This window comes from Aphelocoma coerulescens, chromosome 15 (genome assembly GCF_041296385.1).
Source record: "Aphelocoma coerulescens isolate FSJ_1873_10779 chromosome 15, UR_Acoe_1.0, whole genome shotgun sequence".
NCBI lineage: Eukaryota > Metazoa > Chordata > Aves > Passeriformes > Corvidae > Aphelocoma > Aphelocoma coerulescens.
This window is the reverse complement of record NC_091029.1, coordinates 5,693,485-5,707,869: the sequence shown is the minus strand read 5'-3', so window position 1 is coordinate 5,707,869 and position 14,385 is coordinate 5,693,485. Positions and strand designations below refer to the sequence as shown.

The window sequence follows — 14,385 nt, the reverse complement described above, 5'->3', positions numbered from 1 at the left end:
AGGACATGACACTTTACTCTAATGGATTGCAGAGAGTGAATAAATTACAGATTAGAGAAAGACCGAGGCTTGAACCATAGGTGGGGAGATCAAAGTTCATTAAGCACTGTAAGCTTTGCCATTTACATCAACATAGTAATGCATCACACATCTATTTAAGTGAGTACCTTTTGTTGAAAATGGCTATTGGCAGAACCAGATTACTACTTACAAATAAACTTTTTTAAAGTTAACATCCTAGATAATACTCTTGGACTAAAGGCAGAAAAAGATGCTTTAAAAGTTCTGTGTAAGATACATCCTGCTGTTCTAAAATTATGTTCTCACAAATGTTTTTACATTAAAAACTACCTATCTGTCTTCCTGGATTTGTTGAATTGTTCACCCAACTCTAGGTATTATCTTCTTGGAACTTAGTACACTCTAGTCAACAAATATTAATTATAATTATGGTATGTGCTACATGAGCAAGTTGATTTATCCCCTGGGTTAAGAAAATCATAAAGATGGGGAAGAGGAGGTTGGGCAATGGTTTAAGGAATACCCAGCACAGATGCCAGTAAACTCCTTTTAGCAAACTATTCCATCAGGTGTCAGTTATTAGCTGGTCCTCCAAAGTGATCAAGATGGGAAGCACAAGAGTAAGGATACAGTACACAGAAGACAGTCATATATGGATCCTAAAAGCAAAACACTTTCAGTCAGAACCAAGGGAAACAGCTCCAAAAGGTATAACAAGGTCTTTTTCATCCTGCCATTCCTTTTTGCAGTACATCTTGGGTTTTGGGGCAGAAAATACGGTATTACTCTAAATCAGTGCAGATATTGTTGAACAGAGTAGTCAATAAAATTCATTTGTACGTCCTTATTTAGCTGAGAATTGAGCCAGCCTGAATTTCCTCTGTCAGTTTTTGAGCGTTTCTTCCCCCCTCAGTTTCTCTATGAACTAGTAACTACTGAACTTGAGGCATATTTTCTGGATATTCCCAGCCCATCAGATCCAATAGTCTATGTCAGATAGCTCTACATTGTGGAGTCAGTGGTCATTAATCTGACAGAAGAGTGGGATTATGCAAGTGGTGTTAAGTGGAACGTTTTTCATAGCTGATTCTATCATCAGCTGTCTCCTGGTCCTTTGAAATAAGAGATGTCAGCCTCTCACATAGCAAACTGGTAACATATAAGCAACACTCAGTGACATGCAACTTGCATACTCTGTGACTCCAAGGAACAAGATTTTCATTGAAAAGGGGCAGTATCTTCCTTTATTGCTCTGGAAAAGCAGTTCGAGGATTTCAACAATCTTGACTTCTAGGGAATACAGCTGAAGGAATTTCCATCTGCAGTATCTCACCAAAATAAATGATGAATATAGCAATTCAGTGGTCTGGGTCTTCTTTTGAGCAGACTAAAAAGTAACAAAGTCTGTTCCAATATCTCTTAGTGGTCACAAATCAATTGATCTGCACCTGTTTTCTCCATATCAAGATCAAGTGAGACCACAAAGATGTAGACAATACCACTGAGGTATGATACAGAATATGCAGAACTAGGTTCTAGAATATTGGCTTTTGTAGTACAGGTTTGCTGTAGTTGTGTGGTTAAAGAATGACACTTCTGCAGACTTGTCTTCATTTGATTTTTTTTTTTTTTTTGTATTAGCAGAGGACAACTTTGCTGCTGCCGTATCAGGGTTTAACTTTCTGCAGTTTTGAGAAAGCCTCAGTTAAGTATGGACAAACTCAGGAAGTTCTAATGATGAGAAAGAGAGCACTGATTCTTACATAAATGCATGATGAATCTGCAGGTTGGGACAAGGAGATGTTGCCACTGCCAGTTTGCCATTCCAGTCAGCTGAATGGTATTCTGACCCTGATGTTCTCAAAGCCCTGAACTTCTTCAGGAGAGAGGAATACCTTAAACAACCCTATTAAAACAAGCAGTGGGGGTATGAACTGCACCCCCATTCTATGGATGGCAGCATTAGATTTTCAGTATGGCAGAAAAAGTATCACATGAACTAGGAAATAAAATCCAAACCTGCTCATCATTAAGAATCTTACATAAAACTCACAGCATTGTGTCAAATGCACCTTTTCTTTACAACGGTGAAAATGCAAAAACCTCTCTTTCTCTCAGAGCTACACAGAATACAGACAACATCTGAACAATACAGGCACCACCTCTCTCTTGCCTCCCCCCACACTGCTATCAGGCTCAATCAATCCCAAAATATACCATGTCCTTTGAACCACCACGAGCTAGTAAGCCAGGCCACAGGCCAGTTCTGCAGGGCAGAGGAGGAAGGAGAAAAGGACAGCCATCTACTTTGCAAACAGCAGAAGTTACAAATTAACCAACTGATGCTTCAGACCTGTTAATGTACAATTCCCCAGTAATTCCAGAAACTCAATTAAGCCAAGCATAAACAGGAAGCCATTTCAAACCTTTTCTGAGATAACAAAAAAGGAACTTTTAGATTTCTGTCTGAAAACAAAGGCAGAATATCAAAACGAGACAGTCAACTCCCCATGCATCACACCAGCATAAAAGCCCTTCCTGACTGGAATACTCAACTTCTCTGGCCCTTTGGGATATGTTTTATACACATGCCCTATAGATTCTGCATTACATAGCATTACAATAGTTGCTTACCAGTTAAGAAGTATATAAAGCATGAAGCAGCATTTTTAAATTTAATAGCATAATCACAATTTAAAAACAACATACCTTTCTGTAAAAAAAAAAAACCAACAAACCAAAACCTTAAGAAGATATGTACTTGTAGTTTTAAGAATACTATCACCTCATGCAATGCATAATCACATCAACAATATATATACACCAATGTGATTCATACTACTCAGTACTGAGAGGCTCTCAGATGGTTAAAATGAAGAACAAGAAAACTGAATTCTCTCTTTTGTGGGGTTAGGGAGAAACACTGTTACCAATTCTGAGTCTAAACCAAGTAAAAACAGTAAGAAAAATACACTAATTTAATCCTGAACACAGCAAAGCCTGCGGGTTGCACACCTCTTAAGATACATTTCAGAGTCATGGGACTCCACTCCCAAGCCCCTGACCTCTGCTACCACAGACTATTTCGCAGGCCAGCAGTCTTGTTGCTATGACAAGGCACAGTCACAGAGAGAAGGGTGAGCACTGGAAGAGATCAAAGGAAGGGACTGGGGTCTTGAACTAGATTACATATTCACAGAGAACCTAGCACACTCAGCAAGAACTGGGTGGCTGCCTTCACAACAATTGATGGTTAAGCAGAAATGCAGCTACATCCTATAACCCTTCCAGCTTTTCCCAGAACTTCAATCTACAGTTACCTTTGAAATTTAATGGTCATGACGTGAATGCATTTTAGAAATTACGTACTAAACATGTAGTGTTTCACATGCTATAAAATACCACTACAACCCACCCAGATAATTCTTAACCTTTGCATTGAAGGTATACTGAAAGCAGATGAACAGAAACAACAAACTAGACCTAAGATAATTGTGTAAACATACATGCAAGCATGTTGTGGTGCTGAGAGACGTTAATAAAAACCAGAGATACAAGAAAGCATTGGAGGAGTTGTAAATTAAAGAAAATATCAATGCAGACCACTATAAAAAGCCATCTACACATATCAAAGTGCTGCAGTACATTGCCCTGGAGGTTCTGTCCTCTTTGTCAGGGATGAGCATCTGCATCCAAGACTGAAGAAATGCATGTAACCCCTACTAAGGGACTTCAATCTTTCTGAATGAAGCATGTTAGGATTCCCTTGGAATCCAGTAGGATACTGCTGATTCTCTGAGATCCTCCCTCTCTACTACTAGAATCAGCTTGGGTAATAAGCTCAACAGTAAAAATCTGCATGGTAGGCCAGTATTCCAGTTTAGCTAGCAACTTTCCATGTTCATGGCTGGCTAATACAGGACGATACAGCCCTTCTTCCAAACAGTTATCCTTGGTTTTCGATTAGTTTAGTATCAAGGTCCCAAACTGTGGTGGGCCCTTGTTGTTAGTTTGTTGACTCTGTAAAAAAAAAAAAAAAAATTAAAAAAGGAAAAAGATAAAAAGAAAGGGAAAACAAAAATGAAAAAGGTGGAGGATTTTTGTTACAAAGGGAAACTGGAAACTTCTCTCCACGCAAGCAGAGACATGGCTGTATTGCAGAGGCCTCGGGGCAAGGATTAAAGAAAAACAAAATAGAAACCCTTCCATCTCTAATTAGGGTCTTCATTTGCCAAAGAGCCATTCCACAGCGGGAGGAATTACATTCAAGCCGTTGCTTGGATAACGTCTCCCAGCAGGTTGGCTCCTCAGAACAGGCTACTCTGAGCCAACAATTTCTGGTTACTTGGAGGCAAGCAGCCTGCATATTGTTTTAACTGGCCTGGCTTTTACAGCCAGTTTTGCTGAAGAACAATCTTCTATTCAGAATGCAGAGATAAAAGCTTCACTTGTTTTGAATTTGTCGCCAGTTTCTTTATCCCTTTCTTTTTTTAAACATGGGAATTATAGGTTCTGGAGATTGCATTATTTCCCTTGTAGACTTCAATGTTTTTCTCCCTCTAGCCACTTGATTCTTTGCCAGTGAAGGCTGCTGTCTGGAGTCCAGCCATTCATCAGCCCCTACCTCATCATTAACACTGTGGTGCTGGCGGTCACAGCTCATTGCTGGCGACAGGAAATCCTAACTTGCAAGAGGTTAACCACAGCCCATAAACAGTCAGACTGGCTCATTAGTCCCTTACACTCAGCTGAAGCGACCCTCTGGGAGTTTCAACACTGTTCATGGACCTGAAGTCTATGGATTCTGTGCTCTTTGCAAATGCCTCTTCCCCCGCACACCCACTTAAAAGCTCACTATTTGGATCCTCAGGGCTAAGGCCCATCTTTCTTCCTATCCCAAAGGGACCAAGTTATTTGAGCATTTTGAAAAATTACATGTCCATGATATATTCTCTTGGTTTACCAATTGAACAAAACACCAATGGGCCAAGAATTGAGACATTAATGCACTAGAATACATACATTCTTTTGATATTTTTAATAGTTTCTGTCTAAGTTTCATATCCCTACTGAACAATTCTAAGGCCACAGCAATGCAAATACTAATAATACATAATTAATCTGTATTACCTAATTCATGTCACACATACGTCCAGCTCTAATGTTCAAAAACTAACCTGCTGGTATTGCAAATAGCTCAGTCAGTACTCCCTACACTGACTAAAAAGCACTTCCTACTCATTTTGAGTTCACTGTATGATCACTTGATTCATTTGGAGTCATTTCCTTGAACTCAGTACAAATGTTAAATCATCATGTTATCCAAAACCGCACCTCTGGTATCACCTGATCATCAAAAAGATAAAATGTTTAGAGCAGAAAAACATGTTCTGGCAAATTATCTCAAAGCAGTAGGATATGAAGCACAATTTGTGTAATATTTTTTCTTTCCTTCCTTTCAGTCCTGTGAAAATCATTGCAAAACATTCCCACTTTATGTCTGTAATTTCTTAGGATCCAGTTTTTTACCACTGTCGATTGTATCTGCCCAACTTTTATTCTGAATATTGGAGTCCCTCCGATGCAGCTCTGGTTACATTCCGAAGTTCTCCAATTTCTTTCAAAGCCTTCTGTCTCCTAGTGCACCAAAATTAGGCATGTCACTCATCTGTGAAGTCCTAAATAATTCCATTCCCTGCCTCCATATCTGCTCCTTATTTTCTTCACTTTCTGGTCCATTTATCTGATTCTGCTTGCCAGCCTCCTTTTGTGCTCATTTCTATACTCCAACACAGCAGCACTTACCTGCTCTCTCACTTTTCTGTTTCAAACTCCCTTTCTACAGTTTTTCCAACATGTTTGCCACTATGCATTTCTCCTGTTAGAGAAACAGGTAGATTTTGCATGTAAAACAAAAACAACTCTCAATGTTCAAAAGGCTTACAAGGCACATAGAATAATGAGGGTCCAAAAATGTAAGAGACATGAAGCATTTACTTCTTCTTCTTATGTGGCATACCTTAAATAATTGTTCCTTAGTCTAGCCTTGACTTCCATTAATTTCCCTGGGAGATCTGACTGAGCTGAACTCCAGTAACACATGTAGTGCAGCAACAGCTGCTTCTTTAGCTTAAGGGAGAAGCAGCTGTGTTCCACAGTTGGTTAGAAAGGAGTGAAGATGGTGGTGGGGACTGCTAAGGACTCAACTCTAAAAGTGGACATTTATTTAAAGTAATTCATCCAGCAATGGCAAATCTAAGGAGTGCCCAGAGAGAGAAACCTAAGAGAGAGCCTTTGTTCATGAATAGCTGATGCTTTTTGTAACTGTGCAGGGAACATGGAAAGAAAGTTAGGAAAATAATACAGCAGCAGATTGCTGGCACTAGTTACCAATGGAAAGAGCTCACCACCACTCATGAATGAAAACCTGACAGAGCTGCTACTTCTGAACCACATAACCTGGTTCAGCCCTTGTTTGTCCATTCCTTTGAGCTCTCCCCTCCTTGGCTTTGATCCAGCTCTTTTCTTTCCTTCTGCATCTTTCACCATATGATCCATACACAAACCTTTCCTCTCTCCACATTTCAACTGGCTTGCTTGTCAGTGCTCTTTCCTGTGCTCAACCTCTCCCTTCTCTCCTCAAAGGGACTGCAGAAATTACAGTGGAAAGTAGTGATGGAATGAGAGGATTTAAAGAGGGAATACATGAGAAAGGTACTTAAAAACTCAAGACTTCGGTTATAATGATGACACTGCTGTTTCATGCAGTGGCCACATGTTCTAACACTCTTGGATGCAGCCTTTCCTCCTTTTTTCTTTCCCATTCAAATCCCCTTCTTCAACTGTTAAATGGGCTTGCTAGGGTATGGTCTGTGAGGGATGAAGAGGCAAGGAGATGGGAAGCAGAAATACACTGAGCTTTTGGCAGAAGCATTTTGTTCCATGTGGGTTTTTTTCTTCAAAAATACATGCTTGTTCCTTGTCTTTTTCTGTCTGCCATTAGGAAAAGCCATCTTCTTCCTGAAAAAACGTGTATGATCCCCTCTTCTGACCTCGTCAATGCAATTTTGTTAGAACTCTAGAAATCATTGTGCCTATATGGTGCAGAGGTCTGATCACAGAGCTAGCACTGGGGAAGTAAGAAAAATTAATGTCAAAACATAAATGACATCAAAAGTACTTGCACAAGTGACAGTATCACTTCAGATATAATTTTTGAAGATGTTTTATGGTTGTTTAAAATGGATGTTAACATTTTAGGTGTCCTGGATATTATAAATGATGATGAAGTGAGGAATAACAAGAAACAATCATTATGATATTACAACACTTAAGATGTTCTTTGGTGCTTTGGGAAAATTACCATTTTCTCTTTCTCAATGTATTCTTTAGAACAAAGACAGCAAAGACAAACACGGCAGGGATTACAATTATATATATTACATTTTTTCAAAGTAAACCGTAATTTTAGGTAGTGCTAAGAAAACAAACCTTGGAAATAAAAAATTTTAGTGCAAAGTTAAAGAAGACTCTTAAAGAACATGACTGATCCAGAAGGTCTGAATCTTTAACACTAGCCAGGATGCTGTTTTTCCCCATTAAAACTCATATTCATTCACAATTAGGTTGATAAAAACCCCAGGTTTTGTTTTTATCAGAGTCCTGGCGTGTTTGACTTTGCAATAGAGATTATGAACTGGTCCACAGCCAAAGGAGTCTAGTCTCATTCAAGAAGCTTTCTTGTACTTCATAACAACTTCCTTCTTAACGCAGAATGTCTGGGAGTTTAAAACAACTGATATTAAGTTTATACTGCTGAGAAGCCTTTCTCAGTCTGTAGTCTGACATACATTTATGCCAGCACTGCCATCACAAAAAGCAGACCCTACCTCCTCTTACTTGTTTCTACCTCCACTGGACACTACACTGTCAACACAAAACTTCAGGTAGCCACACAGTGAAACAAAACCAACCAGCTTAAAAATCACTCATACTGTTACTTTGCATCCAGACTGATTAAATTTTGCCATTAATTTTCGAGACTACTGCCTCAGAAAGAATTACAAATGCTTTTTGGATGCTGTTTGCAAAGAGGAAACATAGGCTAACAAACAAAAGGTAGAAAAGGTCCCCAAACTGTGGAATAGATACCATAAGTATAACTACTTCAATGGATATAAGAAGTTTTCCTGAAGTGACAGTATTTCCTTCTGCATGCAGCACAAGACTCATCACAGGGTGCCTTACTGCAGCTGCCACTACCAGGTGAAAGTATCTGAACAAGCAAAGTTTGGCAAACATTGACCAATGGTTTTAGAAATGTCTCTCATTAATTTTAGATCTTAATCTATGGCATAGTTCAGTCCTGATTTCTGAACAAGTTTAGCATGGAAGAGCATTTGCTTAAATTCAGTATGCATTTCTACAACTGAACTGAATCTATTTCTACAGGAAATTATCCAAACTGTATATAAAGCAATTAATGTTATAAAGAAACAAGAGGTATACTTATACTGTCAGCAATTCCAATTTGAACATATAACTGATTGCTTAATATAGGCTATTAATATAAAGGTGCAAGTGGATTTTGTTTAATTTGCCTTTTTTATTAGTTTTAGTAAATCTAAAATAAAAGTATTAAAATGGACTCCTCACAGGCCTTCTTGTTCCTCAAGTCTTAGAACAGATCCCTCTTTATTCAGGAACTAAGCTACCAACATAGGCCCATAAATTCTCGTGTGACTACCTTGTAAGAATTTTTAACTTAAATTATTAGCCAAAATGTTATGAATCACAGTTCAACTGTTTAGTGCACTTCCAAGTCATGATGATTGTGGCCCCAGCCTAACTAGTACCATAATAATGATGACATGGCAAAACAAGAGATTATTCTAGTTAGTATTTGTGTAAATTTTTGTAAGTAAGCTCTTAACAGAGAGAAAATAAGTGAATGGATATTTGAAGAACTGCTAGGAATTTCCTCATATTACAGATTTCTTTCATCTGAAGAAAACAGGAAGCTGTAGTAGCAGGGACATCCTCTCTTTGTTAGGTTATATTCAGATGCACATCCTCAAATACATATATCCTATTAGTATAGAAGAAGAGCAGTCCCTGGAAGCGAAAGAAGAACAAAATCCTTTCTCGTGGACTTTCAATCCTGCAGAAAGGGAAGAAGTGCTACTTTTAAACAAATCTTCAGCATTTTCTCACAATCCTGTACTGAAATAAAAACCAATGGTATTGCTGAATTGTATTTCACAGTCTTGACAGATGTAATTTGCTTTAAAAATTACTGGGGTGGGGGAAGAACAGGGGTCTGCATATTGGAATGTGCAGGACACATGCAGGTATGCTCCCAACACAGTACAGTGGATCACAGAATCCCAGAGTGGTCTGGGTTGGAAGGGACCTTAAAGAACACCCAGTTTCCAGTGCCCCGCCCTGCCAGGATGCAGGCAGGCAATCAGTATTGGAGGCAACCCTGCTTTTGCCTTCCTCCAGCACAGTCACACTGCTGGAGCAGTGAAGGAGTCTCATTGTGCTGTATGCAGAGAGAAGGCAGGAATTCCAGGAGGGGAAAGGTTCCCTTTGAAGCACATGGCACGAAGAGCTTCCCAGTGACCATGGCAACAGCTCAGTGGGTTCCCAGCCTGAGAACCAAGTTACTACAGCCATGCCTCAAAAACAAAAAAAAGTCTGAAAGAAGGAGAGAGGGGGAGGTGGGGTCGGGGGGTGTGGGGGAGAGAAGCTGAAGCAAAATTAGCCTGGCAGAAACTGAGCGGCTCCCTGGTAGGCAAATCCAGCCAATAATGCTGGTCGGGTTCACGGGGTTTCCTTTTCATTTCCAAAAGCTTTCTTCTTCCTCTGTCATTCCCCTTCTAGCCCTATTCAGGAGCTCATAAGATCAGTAAAACCCAGGCCTTTGCTTTGCCTGCATGCAGCATGGCCTCAAACAGGGCTGCACTGTGATCAAAGGTAATGGTAAAACACAGCTGCCACACACACTCCTTGCCTCAACCAAGGCCCAGTTTTCAGGGGCACTCTTAACAGCAGACACATTTTTTTAAACACTTTCATTTCCATTACATCATATAAAGAAGGATGAGCAATGACAAAATCAACATGAATTACAAATCAATATGAAAATCACGAAATCAATATGAAAATGGACACATTAAATTCTGTATTGCTACCCATGAATAAACAAGTAGAACTTCTAAAAACATAGACCAAAGTTTTGCTAAAAACAAAACCCAAAAAATCCAAACAAGAAAACAAAAACACCACCCCTAAATCAAAAAAAGACCTCAACAATTAAAACCAACAATAAGAGTAAAACTATACAACTTTTTACCAGATTCACAGGTCATGGAATTTACCTCTACAAACAGCTTTTAACTAGTCTACATTCTGCTTCACCATATTCCAAACTTTCAACAATATCACCTCTACGATGCCCCACCTTGGGGGCAGGTTAAATCAAACTTAATGAGGAACAAACAGTAGGTTTGCATTCCTTGATATCTTCCTCCTTTTCTAAATGGAGAAAGTTCCATTTCCTTTCCCTGTTCAAGACCAGCCCTCCCCCACTTTCCTTTCTTTTCCTTTCCCCACTCCTTTCCTTTTTTTTTTCCTTTTCCTTCTATTTTTCCTCTCTCTCCTTCCCTCCTTTCCCTTCCTCTCCCATTCCTCTCCCTTTTACATTTTCTTTGAAGTCAGCTGCCAAATCCTAAAAATAACCAGAAGAAGACACATATACACATGCAGCAGGTTTGATATTTACCCAGACAAAACAGTTTACAGGCCACACTGAATCTTCACATAGCAATTTGTACCAAATTGCACAGAAACTGAACTTTTCAGAGACCCAGAAAATTGCAACACAATTTGTCCTCCCTGGTAAGATAACCAGGCTGACTGAATTGACAGACCTGAAAGAAGCTCAGGGCTGATGCTCCTGCTGCTATCTGCACTCAACAGTATTTCAAGAATTCTGAGAAGTCCTTCTAAATCAGGACATAACTTGAGCATAGTGAGAGAGCAGAAGGGTTGCAGACAAAAGATGGAGAGGAGAAACTAAAGCAGAGAGCATGAAATAGGGAAGAAATATTTCAGGAAGAGAAGAATAAATAGAGAATATACAGAACAATGAAATGCAGTGCAGTATTGACTAGAATCCTGGCCAGTCTTTTTTCACCTGTTGAAATTGCTATATATAAACTGACACACATGGAACTCTGTGCCCAAACTCTCTGGGCACACCCTATGTCACATCACCATCGTTATGCATCAAAGTTGATGCTACAGAGCTCCTGAAGCAAAGCCAGAGTCTGCTGCTCACCAGGCCAAGCTTTAGGAAGCTAACTTCAGCAGATACTGAGCTGAACTTACTCTGGAGATTGGTGTGGCTTTGGGGACATTGGGAGTATAGAGGACATGGTGGGATGTGGGCATGTGGCAGTGGGTCAGGTACATATTATTAACATTTTCTTGTGCCGTGTACCTATGGTTCAGCTTTCTTTATCCATTTTGCACTTCTATTTCCTCATGTAATTTTCAAGAGCCTGACAGATGGGACTGAACAGACTCCTTCCTGAAATGGCTTGCTTCAAGGCAAGCTCCTGGAGTTTACTTATGGATTAGAATGCATCTTTCAGGACTGAATCTTCTCTAATTCCCATCCTTACAAGACCTCATCCTCTGATTTTATCTTTCTAAGAACAAAGAAGTAACAGCTAGAATTTCTGTACAACACAAACAGTATTTCCAGCTGGAAAAAAAAAAAGTTTTATTTTGCTGAAATTCAGTAGAAAGGGAAGTCACTTCCTAAAGAGATGTTTTTCACAAGTTAAACCTACAGCAACTTTTACACTAGCAGATGGTTTCCCACTTCCTTGGAAAGGTCAAGTTTTTACAAGTTTTGTTTATAAATTTACAGCGACAAGTCTTACCTAAAAAATGTCAACCTACCATTTTCTTTTCTGCCTGATACACTGCTAACCTGAAGTCACCAACACCATCCTACCAAATTTAGGCAGCTGGATTTTAGGATGAACCCCTGTTATGTCGTAGTTTTCAGCTACTCAGTTACTGGTAGAACTTGTGACCTATGCTCTTTCACACACTTTCAACTCCTCTAGACTTCAAATGTCAACATATAATAACCTCAATACTCAAAAATTCTAAGGTGTGAACAAAAAACAACACCTTTCTGCTTTCTCTTTTAATATATCTGGGAGCAGTAATGGCATCTTAGTGACTTCACTCCATAAAACAAAGGGAAAAGTTTTGCAATTAATTTACATTCCAGAGGCCCCATTCCATGGCAAAATTCCAGGAAGATGAAAATTTTTATTTCTTTGACCAGTACAGTAAGATTCACTTGATTAGAGGTATCTACCCTGCAATGAAAGTGAAGAAATCTTCCTAGGCTTGAAAGCTTCTCTTTCCCCAAAAAGAAGAAATTAATGTATGTCTTCTCAGAAAATCGTACCTAAGGAAAACCAGTAAGATGCTTTTGTTTTGACTGCTTTGACCAAGTCACAATCAAAGGTGCAGTTCACCCTTTCTGCTCCAATACTGCTTCTGCTAAACAGCCATTTTTGCTTTCATCTTTGTTGGGTTCCTACAGAGCCTAAAAGAGGGAGTACTCAGCTCCCCATCACCATCTCTATCAACTGAGTTATGACAGCATCTTTCCCTGAAGTACCTAGTGTGAAAATGGGCAAAACAGGAATATTTTGTGGAGTAAAGGGAGTTTTCCCTTGGTTTATTTCTTGCTGTTTTTTCTCAGAAAGGAACTAATCCTTCCAAGAAACAGTTACATGCAGCCCCAAACTATCCCCTTACCTTTCCTAAGACAGTGAGGCATGGCTTAGGCTCCAACTCTGGCTGTTCCAATTTCACCACTCCTACCCAGCCATATTCATACAGGTCTTCCTCATCATTGCTATTACACAGTCCAAGTGGATGCATCTGAAATAGAATAAGAAAGGAACCTTTAGCCAATCATTAGAATTCAAAAACATACATACATATTGCTTTTGAATACCTTACCTTTAAACAAACAGACTTTCATTTATGAAGGTACACCAGAAAAACTGAAATGTAAGGCTGCATGTGTGAAGAATTCAGTATGTTTCTGAAGCATGCTATGAATACAAAATCTTTGCAATTTTATGTAAGCTGTCATCTTGCTTATGAAAAATCATTTAAGGCTAACAATTAAATGTGATTTTAAATCCTTTGCTCAGATATAAAATACTTAACTACAAAGCCCCTCCTTGGTACTGCAAACCACCTTTCCTTGCAAACCGACAGAAATAATACTAACTGTTTGGCAGAGTCACTCACAAAAGCTTTACACATCATTAAGATCCAGACCCCCTGTTTCAGAGCCATTATCACCTTTTTTTTTAATAATTGCACAGTATTAACAGGCTGTCATCCTTTGAAACAAGCCTATGGTGTAAGCCAAAGTGAGGTACAAGAAACTTCCTAACCATTGTGAAGCACTCTCTATTGTTTTCTGAACCCAAATGATGCAGGGGGGAAGGCCATCACCAAGTGAGAAACTTCAGTCTGCTTTTAGACATTTGTGTTTCTTACACTAGACAACAATATGTCTTTAATTTCAGATATTTAATCAGTTCCTCCTCCTTCCAACACTTAGTGTAGTTACTCTAGAGTAGTTACTCTAATTTTATTGTGGCAAGGAGCTTCCTACACATCGATTTTTTTAACCTTGTCTTTTCCAAATTTGCTGTCCTTCACTAGGATTATATCTTTGTGTATAAACTAGAGTGTCATACATCTAATTTCTTACACTGTATACTGTCTTCTCCTTGTTCTCTTTTTCCCTTAGATTTTTCACAGACTCTGGCCTGTTTCCCAGGCTTTAACACATATGCAGAGGTCATTGAAAACAAGTTTATACTTCACCCAGTTTCGTGCCTTTCCTTAAATCTCAACTTTATCAAACTAGCAGAAGAAAACCACAAACTGATATCAACACTATAACAACTTTGTTTTCTGGTAGCTGATTATAATAGGAGGAGATTATACTGCTCAATAATTTACATATATATACACCCCTCACTAATCCATGCAAAGTAGCACCATGTAATGGCCCCTAATCCTACCATCACTTCTGCATCACCAGCTTGTCGTTTTGTCCTTTTCTCCCATGTCTTGTACCCTGACTTCCATTTTGCAAGTGATACAATACATGAAGTGCTATTTATATTATCTTGTGGGGCCCTAACTTTCCGAATAACTTGAGTGATTACTGTAAAATATGGGAAACATGACGGTGAACTGACACAATGCAGGGATTTTCCTACCACTCATTATTTTTCAAGA

General features: G+C 39.1%; 1 protein-coding gene across 5 annotated transcripts in view; it reads right to left on the bottom strand.

The window, feature by feature from the left end:
• Window positions 1-14,385, bottom strand: part of ZNRF3 (zinc and ring finger 3) — a 68,340-nt gene that overhangs the window by 16,123 nt on the left and 37,832 nt on the right. For all 5 annotated transcript variants that reach the window (XM_069030982.1, XM_069030987.1, XM_069030983.1 and 2 more), the window contains exon 2: window positions 12,874-12,999. In XM_069030982.1, the coding sequence (XP_068887083.1) occupies window positions 12,874-12,999 (126 nt within the window). The remainder of the gene's footprint in view (window positions 1-12,873; window positions 13,000-14,385) is intronic.